This window comes from Neopsephotus bourkii, unplaced genomic scaffold, assembly GCF_033783945.1.
Source record: "Neopsephotus bourkii isolate Nb327-2 ecotype Australia unplaced genomic scaffold, CSIRO-AGI_Nbou_v1 NB_1770, whole genome shotgun sequence".
NCBI classification, from domain to species: Eukaryota; Metazoa; Chordata; class Aves; order Psittaciformes; family Psittacidae; genus Neopsephotus; species Neopsephotus bourkii.
This window is the reverse complement of record NW_026902244.1, coordinates 732055-749761: the sequence shown is the minus strand read 5'-3', so window position 1 is coordinate 749761 and position 17707 is coordinate 732055. Positions and strand designations below refer to the sequence as shown.

Here is a 17707-nt window from a genome sequence, read left to right as displayed (position 1 = left end):
GTGGCAGCAAGGACGCTGCAGTGGGGATGGAGGGGTACAGGAGAGGGACAGGAGCCATCTCAGGGCACAGCTGCTCTGCCTGACCCCCCTGGCAAGTCCCCACACTCCTGGGCCAGCAGCGCGGCACCAGCAAAGCCCTGCCAGGCTCTGTGGTATAAGCCACAAGTGGAGGTGGCCACAGTGTCAGTGTGTCCCCCTTAGCCCATCCCAGCAGCCTGCCCACAGTGAAAGGTAATGGCACAGATCTCCTGGGGTACAGAGTCAGAGGCATTTGTGTGCTCAGGCCACCATGAAAATAGCTCCCTGGGAGCCACTTGAGCTGTGGCATCCCACCCATTCTTCCCCAGCTTCTTCCCAGCTTTGCCAGCGCCTTGCAGGGACCAATCCTGATCCCTTCTGGGGTGGTGGGCGATTCCCCTCTCCCAGGGCACAGGGCAACCAGACCAGGTGCTAGAGTACATATTATTTATTAGCTACCTATAAGTTAAGGGTGAGGGACACGGGGCACACGGGCAGCATGGGTCACGTCTCAGCTTTCCGGCTTTTCTCATCCTTAGCCTGGATGCGGAGCTCCTCATCCAGCCGCTCCTTTGCTCGCACCACCTGCGGGACATGGGGACAGGGTGACACACGGGGACAGGGCTGCCCCTTCCCCTCCCTGCCTTATCCGTGCCAATATTCCAGCCCTGCTCTCCCAAATTCCGGGCAGGGGAAGGTGCTGAGGGCAGGGCTGGGTGCCAGTGCAGCCCCAGCTCCACTCCTCCTTTGGCTCACCTTGGACTGCAGGTAGAAGGAGCCTCCCACCGACTTGTCATTCACCTTGAACAAGTGGTCGTAGTTCTGCCAAGCAGAAGTTCCCCATCAGATTCACCTCCTCTGCTCTCCCCAGCCCTGAACCCCCGTAGCCTCTCCCTCCCCATGGCAGTGCTGGAGGTGACAAGTGCAATCTTGGGACAAGACTGGCTTTGCCCGACTCCCCGGTGGGTGCACCGAGGAAATGCAGGGGCCAAGCTGGGTGGGCTGCCAGAACTAGCCTCCAGCTAGGGCAGGGAAACCTCAGACTGGGATTAATTGGGCCCAGGACAGGACCACACCAGGGAGCAGCCACTGGGACGCAGGGCCCTGCCAGCACCATCCCTCTCCAGCTCCAGGAGAGCCTCTACCTTCTGGATCTCCTCTGGGTTGAGGTTCGAGACGTTCAGGATCTGCTGAGCTTCCTGAAGGCTGATGCCAATGATCCTGGAGGCGGCAGCGGACTGGGGCCTCTCCGAGCGCCCTCGTGCATCTGCTGCTGCTCGGCTTGCTGCCGGGAGACACCGAGGGTGTGAGTACCCCCAGCACTGTCCCCCAGGGGGACACACAGGCCTCGGGAAGGCACAGGGCAGCAAAGCCCACAGGCTTTGAGCTGCTCAGCCCTGCCCTCCTTCCACTGCCTCCATCCCATGGGGGTCAACTAGATGAGGTCCCCACTGCTGGGGAGGTGGCAAGAACACGGGGGGACACCCATTAGGCTGCAGTCAGGCAGAGGTGGGAAGGGCTTCAGCTCCCGTGTCATGCGGGAGCATCTTGCTCTGCCCTTTGGTGCTGCAGGGTGTCTCGGAGCCTGACAGCGATGCCTGTGACGGCCACTGTGCCAGCGCCAGGACGCGGGCGCTGAGGGTCACCCTGCGACAAGCCCTGCCCGCAGACGGGCAGCATTGCGGAGCCCGGGGTTAGGTCTGGGGATGCCCGGCCGGGCAAACAGGCCGGCAGCTCGGCTCGTACCTGCGAACTCCTGGCGCAGCGCCCGCATGAAGGCCCGTCCGACCACCTGGGCCCCCACCAGGATTATCTGTGCCAGGTACTTGGCCTGCGGGGACACGCCGCTGTGACTGCCCGGGCCGGGCCCCGCTCCGCCCTGCGCCCTCCCCTCGGGCCCGGCCCAGCCCGTCCTTCTCCTCTGGGCTCTGCCCGCCCAGCCCCGATCCTTCCAGGCCGCGACCCGCTCCTGCCCCCCTGCCCGGGCCTGTCCCCGGCCCCACCGCCTGCCGCTTCTCTCACCATGTCCCCGCCGCCGCTTCCGCCACTGGCGGTCACGGGGTCAGGGAGCGAAGGTCGCAGCGGCTACAGAGACGGCGACAGCACTGGGTGGAGAGCCCCCGGCTTCTCGGCGAGGACAGCCCCCCCCTGGCGGCCGCGCCCGGTACGTGCCGCCGATGGCTGGTGGGACGGCGCTGCGCATGCTTCCCCCGCTGCCCGGCGCCTGTGTTCCACGTCCTCTCCGCCTCCCCTGCCCCCGGCTCCCCGCCCCGGAATGACGGTGGGAGACGGGTGCTGAGGCAGCGGCTTTAATAGCGGGGCCTGCCCGCGGCAGGCACGGGGCCCATCGCCGCTGCGGGGCCTGGTGCGGTTCCTGCCGGCCTCCCCTCAGCCGGGACGGGCCTCGTGGCTCCTCGTCCTGCGCTGCGTCCTCCGCGCCGGGCCCGGGAGGGGGTCCCCGGCGTGGTCTGCTTCGTGCCGGGGTCCGGCCTAGTCCTGCGAAGGCCCGGTGGGGTAAGGGGCGCCGTGGGACCGGCCCCGAGAGTCTGACACGCACACACACCGCCCTCCTCAGCACCTACCCACTCGTCCTCGTCCACCCCCTCGAAGGAGTCCTGCGGCAGTGGGTCTTCCCGGTTGCCCAGCCGGGCCACCATGGCACTCAGGAGCTGCAGGGCGGCAGGGCAGCACCGTGGGGCCGGGGCATCGCCCCCAGCCCGGGCCCCGCGGCAGGGGGGATGCCCCAGCACCCACCTCCTCCTTCTTCTGCTCATCAGACTTCTCCTCCAGATACACGGACGCAGGGACGAACTTCCGCGCTGGGGCCTCTTTTGGGGCCCGGCTCACTGGGAGAGCAGCATTGCCGTGGGGCAGGAGGTTTGCCCGATGGCTGACACCCCCTACACAACCCCCGGCCCCGGGGGGCCTCGCCTGGCCCCTCTGCACCCACCTGGCGTCATGTCTGCGGGCTGCAGGGTGGTGCGACGCTGCTGCCCGTCCTCCCCCAACAGCCAGGCACTGGCGCCCAGGGCCGGCTCCCACCAGACACGGGTCGGCGGGTAGATATCATCCTGGAAATACTCCTTCTGCAGGGCAAAGCGTGCTCAGCAGGGCCCTGCCTCCTGTACTCCCCCAGAACACAGCCAGGTCCCCCCCACCTACCTTAACCCGTGGCACATGGAACGCCACAGGCTCGAGGGTGCTCTGCCCAAGGCGCAGCGCCCGGGCGAACTCCACCTCCCGGACCTCACACACCGTTTTGGGCAGGAAGATAAACCCCTGATGGGACACAGGCGTGAGCAGGGTCTGCTGTGCGCCTGGCAGTGCAGGGAGAGGTCAGGGACAGGCAGCACAGCATCAGTGGGGCCCCCCCTTACCTTGTGGGGTTCACCGGAGGTGAAGCTGTTGCACTCAAGGAAATAGGGTGGCTCAGGCGTTACCTCATAGAGGAAGACTCTGGTGTCACCCTGGGGATGGTGCAAGACATGGGTTGGTGGGGAGTGTGCACGGAGCGTCCCTCCACATGGCTGGGGTGCTGTGGGCAAGCAGCCCCCCAGTTTTTGAGGGTTAAGTCCTCACCTTGCCAGTGAGGAAGACAACACTGGTATCCTCATCGTAGAAGGGCAGGAGGGTGGAAGGGGCCACATCAAGGCCAAGGACAGACAAGGGTCCCTTGGCCAGAGCCTGTGCCTGGTACAGGAGGATCCTCCTCTCGCTGCGGCTGCAGGGAGGTGACAGTTGGGGGGGCACAGTGTCCCAGTGTCCCCTGAGGACCCGTGCCCTGTGTGTGCCCCTCTTTACCTATCAAAGCCGGACACCAGGAGGTAGTCACCACCACAAACCCAAACGAGGCGTGCTCCGCGGGCCCCCTCAGGACCTGGACCCTCCTGCATGAGGTCAGGGTCACCCTGTCAGCTTGGAGAGAGCTGAGGGTGCAGGCAGGTGCCCATGGGGGGGTCCCCAGCTCTCCAGCCTGTCCCCACCACCCTGACTGTACCTGCTGAGGCAGAGGGCTGCGCCGTGGCTCATAGAGCCGTAACCGACCATCTTTGCTCACTGTTGCCAGCTTCTTCCCATCAGGGCTCCAAGCCAGGCTGAAGATCTGGGGAGGCAGATGTCCTATGTCCCCTGCCTGGCCAAATGCGCCCCTCACGGGTCCCCAGATGTGTCATCCCGTACCTGATCAGTGTGTCCCTGCAGGCACAAGGCTTCCCGCCCAGTGCTCAGCTCCCAGATCCGCACTGTCATGTCATAGGAAGAAGAAACCAGGAGATCGGATGCCACGGGGTGGAAGCGGATGGAGTAGATCTTCTCCGTGTGACCTGGTAAGGTTGAGCGGTGCATGGCTGTCCCCACCTGAGCTGAGATGTGGACAGCCCCAGGCTGGCTTGTCCTCAGAGTGGGGTGCTCGCTGCGCCTGCCTACGTGCCCCTCACCTTGGAGGACAGTTTCAGGCTCCTGCAGTGTCTTCTGCAGCCCTCCCTCCGGGATTCGCCACAGCCGGATCTTGGCATCTTCACCAGCTATAGCACCAAACCGGGTGGGCAGTAGTTAATACAGTGATCTGGAATGCCTGGTGCCAGGGGGGTGGCCCTGGGGATGGCACACGTACCAACAGCGAGGCGCTGCAGGTCGAAGGGGTCCCAGGACAGGTCAGTCACAGCCACACTGTTCTGGATGGTGGGCATGGCTGTGTCAGGGAGACGGCCAGGCTTGGAGAGCTGTGGAAGAAAGCCAGGCGGTGGCGGCCTGCACTGCGCTCACCGGTGCTATGCCGGCCACCGTGCTGTGCAGGGGGTACCTCGAGGATGGCGATCTGGCCACCAGCGGAGAGCAGGGGCAAGGCGACGCGGTGGTGGTTGGCGCAGAAGCCATCACACTCGCCTGGCGTGGTGAGGCTGAGCCCCCGCAGGTTGGTGAGGTGCGTGTCACGGTGCAGCACCCTGCCCTGCGCGTGCCGGAAGCGGGAGCTGGGCCCTGGCACAGGCAGGGGACAGGTGAGTGCTCCAGGTCCACCCCTCAGCACAGCCACAGCCAGCGGACATTGAGCCCACCCCATTGCCTGCTCACCCAAAATGCTCTGCAGTGACTTCTGGCTGGGGCTGCTGGCAAAGCCGCTGGAGGGACCAGTGCTGGCTGAGAGGGAGGTGGTGGCACTGCCCGGTGAGGCCAGCGAGGACGGTGAGGAGTAGCCACTGCCCTCCTACGGGAGAGAGAGCGGGTGCACAGGAGGTGCTGGCGTTCCAGCCCTCCAACGTCCCTGAAGGCCAAGGGTGGTGGGGTTCCCCCCATCTCTCAGCACCCCAGCAAATTCCCCAGCACCCTGTGCTCACGCTCTGGTCGGCACTGGTGTCGGTGTTGGTGTTGGTAGGGCCAGTGTCAACTGTGGGGCCGATGTTGGCTGCCTGCAGCTGGGTACAGGCAATGATGGGCGAGGTGAAGGTCTCGGTGGGTCTCCGTGCTGGGTGCAGGCTAACCTTCCTCACCTGCTGGCAAGCACAATCATGGGCAAGGGGCAGTGGCAGCCCTGGTAATGCCACTGGCAAGGACACACCCTGGGTGACACTGACCTGCTGGCTGTCCCCTGCCCACCAGGCCTGGGCACCGGTGGCTGGCAGAGTCCCAGTGCAGTCAGGGAACAGATCCTCATGGAAGTCCTGGACAGACTGTGGAAGAGGGGACATGGTGGGGTGGGTGTCCCCAGAACCCCACAGCCCGTGTCCTGCTGCCAGCTGGCACCACCTGGGCTGGGTCACCCCTGGGCCCCACCAGGCACCTCATGGCACCCCAGTCCCTGTGTCTGTGGAGCCCTGTCTCCACAAGCTGCACACTGAAGCCTGTAGGTGTCAGACACTGCATGTCGTTGGGCAGTCTCACATACCCCTGAACACATCCAGTCTCCCAAACAACACCCAGCACCCAGCATCACCCCTTGCAGCACCCAGCGCACGTTTTGGCACTCAGCCTTCAGCTTTAAGTACCACCAGCGTGCCAGATCAAGGACCCAGGATACCACCTCCTGCACGCACACTCCACTACCCAACCCCCAAATTCCAACCACTTCAAGCACCTGGTGGTCACGATCTGGCACCCATTACACAACAGCACCCAAGAGGCAGCAAGCACCCAGCATCTTGCATGCAGCAAATTAACTTCCCAAATATAGCACCCAGCAATCCCAGCCTCCATCACCCACCATCGGCACCCAGCTTTCAGCACATAGCACCCAGGTTTTACCTCTTCTCCTGCTCTCCCCAGGCTGGATCCCTCACACTTGGGTCCCTTTTGTCACCAAGTGCTGGTGAGGTGTTACCCATGAGATGTCACCAGGCACCCGTGATACAGTGTCACCTGCAGCACCCCTTACCTTGCGTGGCACCACGTAGCTGACAGGGACAAGGGCGGTGTCGGTGAGCTGCAGGACACGGAGCACCTCACAGGCCATGACGTCCAGGGCCAGGCGCGGCACCGCGGCCAGGCCCCGCGTGCTGCCCTCTGTCCGGCACTGGGTCACTATTGGGGGGGGGACAACAGGCAAGGTAGCCATGGGGCAGGTAGGACCCAGCCTCTGGGGGTGGCCGGAAGCCCAATGTGGGATGTACCCTGCTTACCTTGGGTGAGCGCTGGCTGCGCGGCTGCCACCTCGAAGCAGTACAGGAGGTTTTCTCCCTGGCAGAGAGGCGATGGGGACAGGGCATGAGTGGGGCTGTGGGGACCACCCCACCGCACCCACAGACACCTCCCTGCACCCTGCTGCCGTGGGACCTCACCTTCCCTGCCATCACCAGCAGCCCCGTGTCGGCATCGTACAGTGGGATGGCCGCCCTGCAAGTGAAGGAGGTAGCTGAGCTGGGGCACCCATCAGTGTGGCACCCTGACAGCCGCAGGGCTGGGTCCTGCACCTTTACCTGCTGGAGCATGCCCCAGACCCTGTCCTGGGGAAGCACAGGGCACCATCATCAGGCCATGCAAGGGGCAGGAGGGCAGGGCCAGTGCTGGCTGCTCCCTGATGTACAGGTCCCCAGATCCTCACTGTCCCACCCCAGGGTCACAGGATGCCACTGCTGCCCGCATCTTGCACTGGCTGCATGGTGCCTGCCATGAAGCCGTGCCCAGCTGTAGGGCATCCCACTCCTGGATCCGCACCCTGCACCCGGTGATGGCACCCAGCCCCACTCGGGGAAGCCACCATCACCTGCAGGGGAGCCTCAGGGCCGGCTGGGCCAGCTTGGCCAGTTTGGGGCAGGCGCGTGGCACACCCCGGCACGCCGCTCACCTCACCCCGACCTGCTGTGCCAGGAGCCCCGGGAGGGCCCTGGGGCCAGGGCTGTGCCAGCTGGAGTGTGACCCTGCTCCTTGCCCTGCACCTTGTCCCAGCCTGTGACCGGAGCGCTCTGTGGCCAGAAGTGACCATGGTGGGGGGGACACTTGGTGTCTGGGGACACAGCAGTCAGGACATGGGGTGGGGACAGTGACTGGGGAGTGTTCAGTGGCTGGAGGGGATGATGGTCAAGGGTATGCTCAGTGGCCAGTGGGGACTGTGACCAGGAACACTGCCTGGAGCGGATGTTGGTGAGGGGAAGCATGAAGCCACCTCTCTGCCTCCCCTTGGCAGGGGTGGAGGAGGCAGCTCCGCAGGCAGAGAACAAAGGGACAACCTATTACTTTCGGTTGACATTTCTGTGGTTATGCCCAGGGCATGGAGCTGTGCCGATGTTTTGCACCATGTGGCTATGAGGAAATTTGGTGAAACCAAAACTGTGATGTGCTACTGCCCCGGCTGGTCCCCATGGCAGGGACACCCTGGCGCTGCCACAGGATGGCAAAAGGCACGGCTGTGTCCAGCACACTATGCTCCTGTGCTGCGACTGTTGGCATAACATAGGCAAACACCACTGGAGTGTGCTGTGGCAGGCACTGCCATCCCCTGCCTGGCTACAGTCACTGCCACCACCACTGGGTCCAGGGTTGGGACAGGTTGTCCCAGCCTGGGCAGTGCTGTTCTTGCGGCACCAAATGTGAAGCGCTGTCCTGTGGCACTTTGCACAGCTCTGCCATCACCGGAGCACCAGGGCAGCACTGAGAGCAACCCAGTGTCCCCCTGCCCCTCAACAGCTGGAGACATGGGCTCTACAAGTACCAGGGATACTGGGGCCCATGGGTGCCAGGGTCTCTTGTTACCCTGGGTGTGCTGGATCTAGGGGCCTCTGGGAGTGCCAAGGACACCCAGCCCCTGGTGTTAAAGGGGTGCCAGGAGACTCGGGGTGCTGGGGATACGGGGAGGATGCCTGCACCTGCACCTCTATCTGTACCTATGGATGTGAACACCGGGGGTGCTGGGATCCCAGCTACCGGGCCCAGGGGTCCTGGAGCTGCCAGGGGTCATAGTACCTTGGGGTCTCCGGGCACTGCTGAGGTCCCGGTGTCTCGGGGGCTCCGGGTGCTGCCGGGGTCCCGTTGCAGTCCCGGGGGGTCCCGGGGGTCCCGCCGGTCCCGCCCCCTGTCGGGCCCCAGGTGCGCAGGGGGCGTAGCCGTCGGGGCAGCCGTGCCCCGCCCCTCCTCCCGTGTCCCCCGCAGCCAATGGGAAGGCGGTGGGAGGGCAAGCCCCGCCCTCCGCGGTTTTAAAGGCGCCCCCCGCGCCGGGAGCTGCCAGAGGGGAGCGCTCGCTCGGCCGGCGCCGCCATGCACTGACCGCCCGGCACGGCCCGGTGAGTCCCGCGTCCTCCGCCACCGCCGCCCGGCCCTGCACTCGCCATGAGGCCGAGGGCTCGTGGGGCGCCGGCCCACGGGCGGGAGGGGGGCTGTGCTGGGTACCGGGGAGTTTGGGATGTGGTGGGGACGAGGGGGCCCGGTGGGCCTGAGCAGAATCGCGGGGCTCCCCGGGCTGGCTGCCGTCCCTGGCTCATAGGGTGTCACATCGGCTTCGGCCACAGGCAGGGCAACTGGGGCCAGCACCTCCCTCCACTCCTTGGCTGGGGGTCGGCGTGCCCTGCTCCCCCTGAGGCCTTGGCTGAGCCATGGGGCACCCGGCTGTCCCCTGCCTGGGCTGGTGATGAGGGGGTGATGGCACTGCAGGGGGCAGGGTGGAGGGTGCAGGCATGGCCCCCGGTCCCCTGTCCTTCCCTGCGGCTACCCTGCCAGGGGATGCACCAGGGTCTGGCCTGGGGATCTTGACCTGGTGCTGCTCCTGTGACAGGGAAGGGAAAAGATGTGGCTGGGGTTGATGTGAATCCCATCTCCCTCCAGCTGTGGCTGGGTGGCTGTGACCCACCCTGCCAGCAGAAGGGCTTCAGGGCACACACAGAATCATCACTGGGTGCCTGGTCCATCCTATGCTCTCCCTGTCTTGGCAGATATGGTGGCAGAGCTCTGTCTTTGGGGTCAGGCAGAGGTGGGAGCTGCTGGCAGTGGTGTCCACCACCACCCTCCTCAGCAGAGGGCTTGGCTGGGGTGGGGTTTGGCTGCCCTCCCTTTGTCTGTCCTCAGGGGCCAGCATCCTGTGTTGCTGACCCACCATGGGGCCAAGCAGGGCCCCTGGCCAGTGCCAACAAGGGTTTCCCTTCAGCTGGCGCAGGGGGACGGGTGCCAGCAGGGCCACTGGCCAGCCTGGCCGGTGGGGATATCCCACTGCTACTCCTGCCACCAGCTCCCTGCGTGCTTCATTGTCACCCAGTGTGCATTGTGGGGGTGCTGGCACCCTGTCACTCTTTCTGTGTGTGACTTCGGGCCATCACAGGGTAAGTGTCCCTTTCTTTGCCTGGCTCCATCCCAGGCTGGCAGCTGCCACAAAAGCCAGAGCATCCCAGCAGTGATGCTCCAGTTCTTAGACCCCTCTTCCCAAACAGAAACTCCCACTCGTGTTCTCCACATACACTGCTCTTGCCCACATGCCTCACACCGGCAGGTCTCATCTTTCTGGGGCTGGGGCTGGACTGGCCTGACCCCGCTGGGGCCGTGCCGCTGCGCACACGGCACTGGGCAGTGCCGCCGTCGAAGATGACACTAATGACTGTTTTTGCCCACACCACGCCAAGGCCTTGCTGGGTGGCCCTGATGCAAGCGCTGCTGGCCCGGCTGGCTCTGCCAGTGGGACACAGCAGGAGGAAACGCTCGGGGACAGCCGCAGTCACCCCGTAGGAATCTGCCCGTGCTGCTGGGGCCACGCGTGGCAGCATCGCCGGCCTCCTCCCAACACTCCCTGGTGTTTGGGCTCCTCCGAAGGCGGTTTGGCTGCTGGTGAAGTGGCTCTGCTGGTTTTTCTCCTTGCCAGCACCTGAGCTGGGGAGCACAGCCGGGTCAAAGGGGCAGGAGCGCAACGGAGGGGCCGGTGAGCGCCGTGGGGAATGCAATAAGCAGGCTGCATTCCTCCAGGGCTGCTGCGGAAACTTTAATTAAATAGGGAGGGGAGCCTGGGAGGAGGTGGGAGCTGTGGCTGCGTAGGGTGGGTTGAAGGGGAGGAAGATTAAGGGCTTAATCCTGCATCCCCCCAGCACGGTCACAGGAAGGGGCATATGCTGACATAGGCTTGTTTTGGGGGGGGGTTAAAGGAGGGGAGCAGCATCCACATCCTGCCCAGTGAAGGCTCCGTGGCCCTCCCTGCAGTGACAGGGATTGAACCCAGGGCCTAGCTTTTGTGTAGAGCCCTGTCCTGCCTGCACTGGTGCCCACTGGCCAGGGAGGCAGCCCACCAGCCTGCCGGCAACAACGATGGCTTTGTTTTGCTGCGGGGCCTCACTCACTCACCGGTGCGGGAAAGGATGTCCCGGCTGTGCTGGGCTCCCCCGGGAGAATGGCCACATCCCTGAGCATAGGGAAGAGCAGTGACCCCCGGGAGGGCTCCTCTGTCCTGTCCTGTGCAGGTGTCACCCTGAAGCATGGGGACAGCATTGGCTTCATCCTTAAACTTGCGGTGGGTGCAACGCAACGCATCCCCTGCTGAGTCCTTCACCCTGGGCGGGCAGCCAGAGAGCCCAGCCTGGGGGGCTGCAGGCAGGGAGGGGGGGACACGGTGCTCCCGCCCCGGCAGGCTGGCAGGGAAAGGCTGAGCTGGACTGGGGGAATCTGAGCCCAGATCCTCCCCGCAGCCGGAAAATATGAATAATTCGGCAAATATCTGCGGTGCAGGCGCGGGGGAGCCCAGCCAAGGCAGCAGCAGGCCGCTGGCAGGGCGGGCCTAACACCTCCAGCAGAACCGGGGCCCCCTCTCCACCCTTGGGGAGCCCTCTGGGACATGGGGAGGTTGTTCCCCTGTGCCCTGTTCCAAAGGGTGAGCACCCCTGCCAGCCGGGGCTGGATTAACCCTTGAGGTAGTGTCATGGCACAGAGGCAGCGTGCGGGCGGGATGCCGGCGTGTGCCGGCGGAGCGGGGTGATGCCGAGGGAGAGGTGTCAGTGGCGTGTGGGTGGAGCAGCCGTGCCAGCCTGCCTGGTGCTCGTGGCAAGGCAGGGATGGATGTGTGGCCCCGGCCGGGCCAGCCGAACCTGCCCGGAGCAGGGAGCCTGGCAGGCGGGGAGGAAATGCCAGTGTAATTAAAGGGACGAGAGAGACTTGGAGTCAGCAGCTGGTTGCAGCACGGGACACGTCAGCGAAACCCGACCCTGGCATTGCAAAACCAGCCCTGGCCTCGCCAGCATCCCGCAGGCCTGGCCGAACGCTGCCCACCCCGGCACAGCAGTGGCAGGACTCTGGGCACGGCCCCCCATGCGCTGGAGCTTTGCCTGCCAGGCAGCACCCTGTGGCTGCGGGAGCCACCCCGAGGGTGAGCAGTGCTGGGTCTGCCCCCAGCCCCCTTAGACCCAAAACTGCTTTTGAAGTTCTCCATGATGCTGTTCTGGCTCTACTCGGTTCTCGCGCTGGGCACTGATGGCCTGGCTGTGGATGTGGGGGAGCAGCAGCACCCCCTGGCTCGGGGCTGGGCAGGGGGTGTCAGGGAAGGTCTCTGTGGTGGTGACCCCAGGATCAGCACAGCTCCCCCAGCACATGGTGTCAGGGGCTGACGGCACAGGTCACAGTGGGGCAGGGCCAGTTTGGGCCAAGTGACTCAGGCCGTTGGGGTGACCCTGCCCAGCCGCGGGGCCACCCCACCCTCGGTGCACCCCACCCTGGGGAACAGGCAAGGATAGAGCCTGCTGCTGCGTTAACCCCGACCTGCTCCGGCTGTGCTGAGTCCCGCATGGGGGGCTCTGTGGCATGGGGGGGGCTCTGCTGGCCAGGCTGCATGGCGGGGGGGACCCAGCACGGGTGAGACCCTCCCGGTACAGGATTTGGTACTGGTGCACCGCAGGGGCAGGCGGCACGTGCTGCTCGTGACCCTGCAGCCCCCCGCACATGGAGGGGGCCCCTTGTGAGCTGCAGGGGTGTTTGTCTGGAGCTCTGAGCAGCTCTGAGCAGGAGAGGAGGTGGAGAAGGCCAGGGTGGGGAAGGGGCTGATGGAGCAGGGTGCCAGCAGCACCCCCAGCTCAGGCAGCCTGGTAGGGTTTGCCTCTTCCCTGCCTGGGACCCTCTCTGCTAAACCCCACATGCCCCTGAGATGGGGTGGCAGGAGATCATGGCTCCCCAGCCCAGTCTGTGTCATTAAAAAGGGCTGAAAGAAGGGGTTGAGAGAAGGGGCGGGGGTGGTTAAAGCTTCACCCCGAGAGCATCCTCCCCTCCATCCCTGCTGTCCTTGTCCCTGAGAGATGAGGATGCAGCCCAGGGTGCCGTGCAGACCACCGGGGTGCTGGCAGGAAGGTGAACAGCGAGGCAGCCATGACCCCAGGGGACATGAGCCAGCTTGGTGGGGGCTCTGCAAGGACGTAGCCAGCTCTGAAGTGTACGGGGGGACCATGGGGCAGGGGAGCACCCAGCTCCTTCAGCCCTCAGCCTGTGCCTGGGTCACCCCTGGGTGTCCCTGTCCCCAGAGGAGATAGCTGCTGCGATGGTGGTACAAGCAAAGGGTTAAGCTGAACTCAGATGGTGTGAAGGCCAGGGAAGGTCAGCCAGGCTCCCACCCGTGTTTGATTTGCACCCTGCTGAGTGTACCAATGCAAGAGACCAGGCCAAAGCGGGTGGAATCTGTCTCTTGTAAACCTGGGGTATGCAAAGGTTCCGCATCCCTAAACCTGGGGATCCAGGTAGGGGGGGCAGCAGCATGAAGCCAGGATAAGCAGCCCATGTGTAGCTTCGCTCTTGCTGGCTCTGTCCCTGTCGCAGCAGCACAGAGAAGGCAGCCATTCTCACTCCTGCAGCCCATTTGGGGTTGAAGGGTCTGGGCAGGGCACAGGGAGATGGCTCTCACACCCCAGCAGTGGTGCAGGGGTAGCAGGGGGGGGTCTGAGGTACCCCACAGCCCTGCCAGCCCAGGGTCCCCCCAGCAGGGCCTGGCCCCTGACTTTGACTGGATTTCTTTCTCTTGCAGAGCTGACACCATGAACCAGCTGATCCTTTGCATGCTGCTGCTCTTGGCGTGCGGGGAGTTGGCTGGAGCGTGTCCTGCAGGCTGCCAGTGTCAAGACCCCAAGACCATCCTGTGCGCTGCCAGACGGGGCCAAACCGTGCCCCAGGGGCTGCCCCCTAACACCCTCTCCCTCTACGTCTTTGAGAATGGCATCACGACGCTCAGTGAGGACAGCTTTGTGGGCCTGCCTGCACTCCAGCTCTTGGACCTCTCACAAAACAAGATCACCACCATCCAGAAGAACATCTTCCAGCCCCTGACAGAGCTGGTCAACTTGGACCTGTCATCTAACCAGCTGCAGGAGATCACCAATGAGACCTTCCATGGGCTGCGGCTGCTGGAGCGGCTCTACCTGCAGAGGAACAGGATCCAGCATATCCATGCTGCTGCCTTCGACACCCTGGAGAACCTGCTGGAGCTGAAGCTGCAGAACAACCAGCTCTGGGCCGTGCCTCCCCTCAACCTGCCCAACCTCCTGCTGCTGGACATCAGCTGGAACAAGATCCCCGCCATCGCACCGGGGGCCTTCCATGCTGTCAACATAGAGTCCCTGAAGATTGCAGGGCTGGGTCTAACGAGCTTAAATGAGGAGCTCTTCCAGGCCCAGAACAACCTGCACGAGCTGGATGTCTCTGACAACCTGCTGGAGCGTGTCCCAGCAGTGCTGCAGCGGCTGGGGAGCCTCACCAAGCTCAGCCTGGCTGGCAACGCACGCATCTCCCAGCTGCCAGCGGAGGACTTCCACAACCTTCACAACCTCCAGGAACTGGACATCAGCAACCTCAACATCAACACCATCCCTCGGGATTTCTCCAGCTTCTTCCCCAGGCTGCGGGCCGTGACGGCTGCCGGCAACCCCTTCAACTGCATCTGCCAGATGAGCTGGCTGGTGCAGTGGGTGAATGCCAGCAGCGTGGTGCTGCGGCGACCCGAGGAGACACGCTGCCACTTCCCCCCAAAAAACTCCGGCAAGCTCCTCCAGCACCTGCAGTATGCAGACTTTGGCTGCCCCACCACCACCACCAGCCCCACCACTGCAGGCACCACCACGCTGCCACTACCTGCCCTGCTCCCCACCAGCAGCCGCCCGGCGCCGCAGCCCAGCACTGCTGCTCCCGTGCTAGGGGCTGGGGACCCCCAGGGCAGCTCCACACCAGTGCCCTTCAGTGGCCCCCCAACCCCCACCACTCCCCCACCACCCATCTGTCCCCCTCGCACGTGTCTCAACGGTGGCACCTGCCACCTGGGTGTCCAAAACCTCCTGGAGTGCCTGTGCCCTGTGGGCTACACTGGGGCGTACTGCGAGGCAGAGGTGAAGGGGACAACACCATCCCCAGCCACGCAGGCCCCACCGCCCAGCCGGCGGGTCAGCATCACACAGGTCAGCAGCACCTCCCTCAAAGTGGACTTGCAGAACTACGTCCAGTCCAGAGCACAGCTGAAGGGCATTCGCTTGAGCTACCGAAACCTTTCTGGGTTGGACAAGCGGCCGGTGATGCTGCGTTTGCCAGCTTCGCTCTCTGAGTACACGGTGCGGGCGCTGAAGCCTAACTGCACCTATCGCATATGCATTGGGCCCCTGGGGGAGAAGGTCTCCAAGGAGGAGCACTGTGCTGAGGTGCAGACCTTGCCAGCGAGCCACCAGCAGCACTCCCCTGTCACCCAGGGCAAGGACAACAACCTCACCCTCATCATCGTCCCTGCACTAGCCGCTGTGCTGCTGCTGGTAGTGGTGGTAACTGCTGGCATGTACTACTGCCGGCACCGCCGGGCGAAGGCCCATGCTGGCCCTGGGGTGGATGCCAGCCCCCTGGAGCTGGAAGGGGTAAAAGCCTGCCTGGAGAATGGTGATTTGAGCAGCCACGGCTGCAAGGTACCAGAGGCAACGATGCTTTCCGGCGGCTCCGAGTGCGAGGTCCCACTCATGCAGTCGCACTACCCCAGCAACAACAACACCCCAGGACTCAAACCCTCCTACTTCTGAGCCAGGCGGGACTGGGCTGTGGGGCGAGGGCAGCTCTGATAGACAAGGGTTGAGCTGTGGTGGTGGCACCCAGCAATGTCCCTCCAGGGCTGAGGAACGGCGAGGAGTTAACTGAGTTCAGGCAGCAAAACCCCAAACCCATAACGTGCAATTTCTGAGAGGCTGCCACACTTCGGGGAGAGACGATTCCACCACTCAGTGCCTTGGTTTCTGTGACTCTGTAGAATGTGGGTAGCGACCAAGAGGGGGTTGGGTTTTTAATTTGGGGTTTGGATGGGGTTTTTTTTAGCTACTGCTAAAAAGAAAGCAGCCGGTGACTCGGCTAAGGGACATCCACGTGCTGGTAACAAGGGTCCTTTAGCAGAGCACGGCCCATGCCTCTCAACTCCCTGGAAGCTGATGTGAGCAATCAGGCCCGGACGAGGTGCTGGGACCCTCGGAAACCCTGGGCTGAAGGAAGCGCCGAGCAGGCAAACCGGGAATTGAAGCTTTAAGAACTCAAAGAGATATTTATACACGGTTATTTCCCATTTCTTCTGGGAAACCTTTGTTCGTTATTGTTGTTGTTGTTGTTTTCTAGCACAGGTTTGTGTCCATCTCTTTTCTAAGGCGGACCAGAAGGGTGGCTTTTTGTAAAAAAAATAAAATCACAACAATGAAAAGCTCTGCAGAGCCCCAAGCAGCTTCTGTGGGCGCTGCCCGTTGGCGGGCAGGGGTGCGGGCAGTGCAGCCTGTCCCCTGCAGAGGAGCGGGAAGGTCGGCCACGTCCTCTGGTTGTTGTTGGCGAGTGTGGGGATGAGTCAGGGTGATGGAGGGGGGAGTTTTCCCGACTCTGGGCAGTGGCACTGAGGAGACTTCACCTCCACAGCACTGCCCCCCCCCACGGGGCTGAGGAGGTGTTCCCAAAACACAGCCCATCGGTTTCACATCTGCCCCTACCCTGTGCATCATCCAGCCTTACTTCATCCCTCCCTGCCTGCCAGATGGCTCCGGGGCCAGCTGTGGGACAAACAACCCAGCCCAACCTCTGTAACCTCCTGACGTCACCCCCAGCGGCACCGGGACCCCCAGAGCGCCCATGACAAGTGTCAGCCTGCTAAGGGTCCCGCCAGCCCAACACTGCAGCTGGAGCCAAGGCTCAGGCCCTGCAGTGAGCCCCCTCCGCCCGGCCCCGGGAACAGCTAGTTTTGTGCGCTGGGGAGGGCTAGGAGTCGGCGCTCGGCAGGTTCCCGCTGCCAAGTGGTTTCTGCTCCAACCCTCTGGTTTTAATCGTTTTCCAATCCTTTATCTTTCAGGCTGGAATTTTCCAGGTTGGGGCCCTGCCCGCCGAGGTATGTTTGATTTGGAGAGAATGAGCAAGAGCAGGCTGAGGCTCCATGGCTGCCGGCAGCGGAGCCGAGGGTCACCGCCGTGCCGCCGGCCTCACCGGGGCTCTGCTGCAGGACACAGCCCTGACCTTGACACCGCCCCGGTGCCGCTCACCCGGCGGCTCTGGATGCAATTAGGGGTGCGGGGCGGCGGCGGGTCCGTCTGGCGCAGCCCCCCCGGCTCCCAGGTGGGCTTCCGGCAGGGCTGGCTCCCATTAGGGCTGGCGCAGCGGCAGGAGGGGCCCCTCGCCGGCACGGGCGGCTCGGTGCGGTGGCCACGCTCGCCCGCTCAAAGGGCCCATTGTGGTCCTCTCCCCACAGATTTTTCAAATTAACATCCCAAATTCCTCCAAAAATTGCTGCTGTGTAAATATTTTCACTGTGAGCTTTGTGTATTTTCCAGCCCCGCGAGGAGGAGGAGAGAAGAAAAGTCCCCGACGGAGCTGCGGCCTCGCACCGGGTGCCTCTGACCATCGCCACTACAGCCCTCTGAGCCCACCTGGGCTCGAGGTTGGCCCCTGTGTGTTCCCTCACTGGCACTGCCTGCAAGTGATGGGCAGCAGGGACCTCACAGCAGCCCTTGAGCTCCTTCACTCCCTGCCCAGTGCTTTCCCTCCTGCTGCACGGTGTCATGATGTGCCCTTCCCCTAATGAAGCTCTTCTCCCCTGGAGGTTTGCAGGGGGACCCACACAGGCCAGGTGGGTGCTGGGGACCCCCAAACAGCTCAGCAGGTCCCATCACACTGGGGAAGCTTCCAGCAGCTCCAGAGTGGCTCCATTCATACTGGAGATGCCACATGGTTTGCCCAGCGTGGCAGGAGCAAGGCAGGGGCTTGGCTTTGCCAGATGCAGTGCAGTGGGAACCCACAGCCCAAGGTTTTCATGGTGGCCCGGTGGAACTGG

General features: G+C 63.8%; 3 protein-coding genes across 8 annotated transcripts in view; 2 read left to right on the top strand and 1 right to left on the bottom strand.

The window, feature by feature from the left end:
• RRN3 (RRN3 homolog, RNA polymerase I transcription factor) overlaps nt 1-17707 on the top strand; it is a 133942-nt gene that overhangs the window by 19794 nt on the left and 96441 nt on the right. The gene's annotated exons all lie outside the window — the stretch shown is intronic.
• LOC133226207 (mitochondrial import inner membrane translocase subunit TIM16-like) overlaps nt 1-17707 on the bottom strand; it is a 137591-nt gene that overhangs the window by 98772 nt on the left and 21112 nt on the right. Inside the window, exons 10-31 of one of the 6 annotated variants that reach the window (XR_009729442.1) lie at nt 6789-6843; nt 6630-6687; nt 6386-6531; nt 5589-5684; nt 5352-5504; nt 5089-5221; nt 4820-4995; nt 4631-4739; nt 4455-4541; nt 4198-4340; nt 4016-4120; nt 3820-3905; nt 3598-3739; nt 3396-3485; nt 3181-3297; nt 2969-3104; nt 2773-2864; nt 2601-2687; nt 1765-1849; nt 1164-1340; nt 775-840; nt 544-603 (exon numbers count right to left, since the gene is read on the bottom strand). Coding sequence is in view for 5 of the 6 variants with exons in the window: in XM_061379448.1 (XP_061235432.1) it covers nt 523-603; nt 775-840; nt 1164-1303; nt 1765-1849; nt 2601-2687; nt 2773-2864; nt 2969-3104; nt 3181-3297; nt 3396-3485; nt 3598-3739; nt 3820-3905; nt 4016-4120; nt 4198-4340; nt 4455-4541; nt 4631-4739; nt 4820-4995; nt 5089-5221; nt 5352-5504; nt 5589-5684; nt 6386-6531; nt 6630-6687; nt 6789-6843 (2383 nt within the window). In the remaining variant the exon portion in view is untranslated. Of the gene's footprint in view, nt 1-451; nt 604-774; nt 841-1163; nt 1341-1764; nt 1850-2040; nt 2196-2373; nt 2515-2600; nt 2688-2772; nt 2865-2968; nt 3105-3180; nt 3298-3395; nt 3486-3597; nt 3740-3819; nt 3906-4015; nt 4121-4197; nt 4341-4454; nt 4542-4630; nt 4740-4819; nt 4996-5088; nt 5222-5351; nt 5505-5588; nt 5685-6385; nt 6532-6629; nt 6688-6788; nt 6844-17707 lie in introns of those variants that run through there. The other 5 variants (XM_061379449.1, XM_061379448.1, XM_061379451.1 and 2 more) reach the window with 5 other exon arrangements.
• VASN (vasorin) lies at nt 8669-16103 on the top strand. The gene is made up of 2 exons (XM_061379453.1): nt 8669-8726; nt 13415-16103. Exon 2 carries the CDS (start codon nt 13425-13427, stop codon nt 15435-15437), a length of 2013 nt encoding a protein of 670 aa, XP_061235437.1. The 5' UTR covers nt 8669-8726; nt 13415-13424; the 3' UTR covers nt 15438-16103.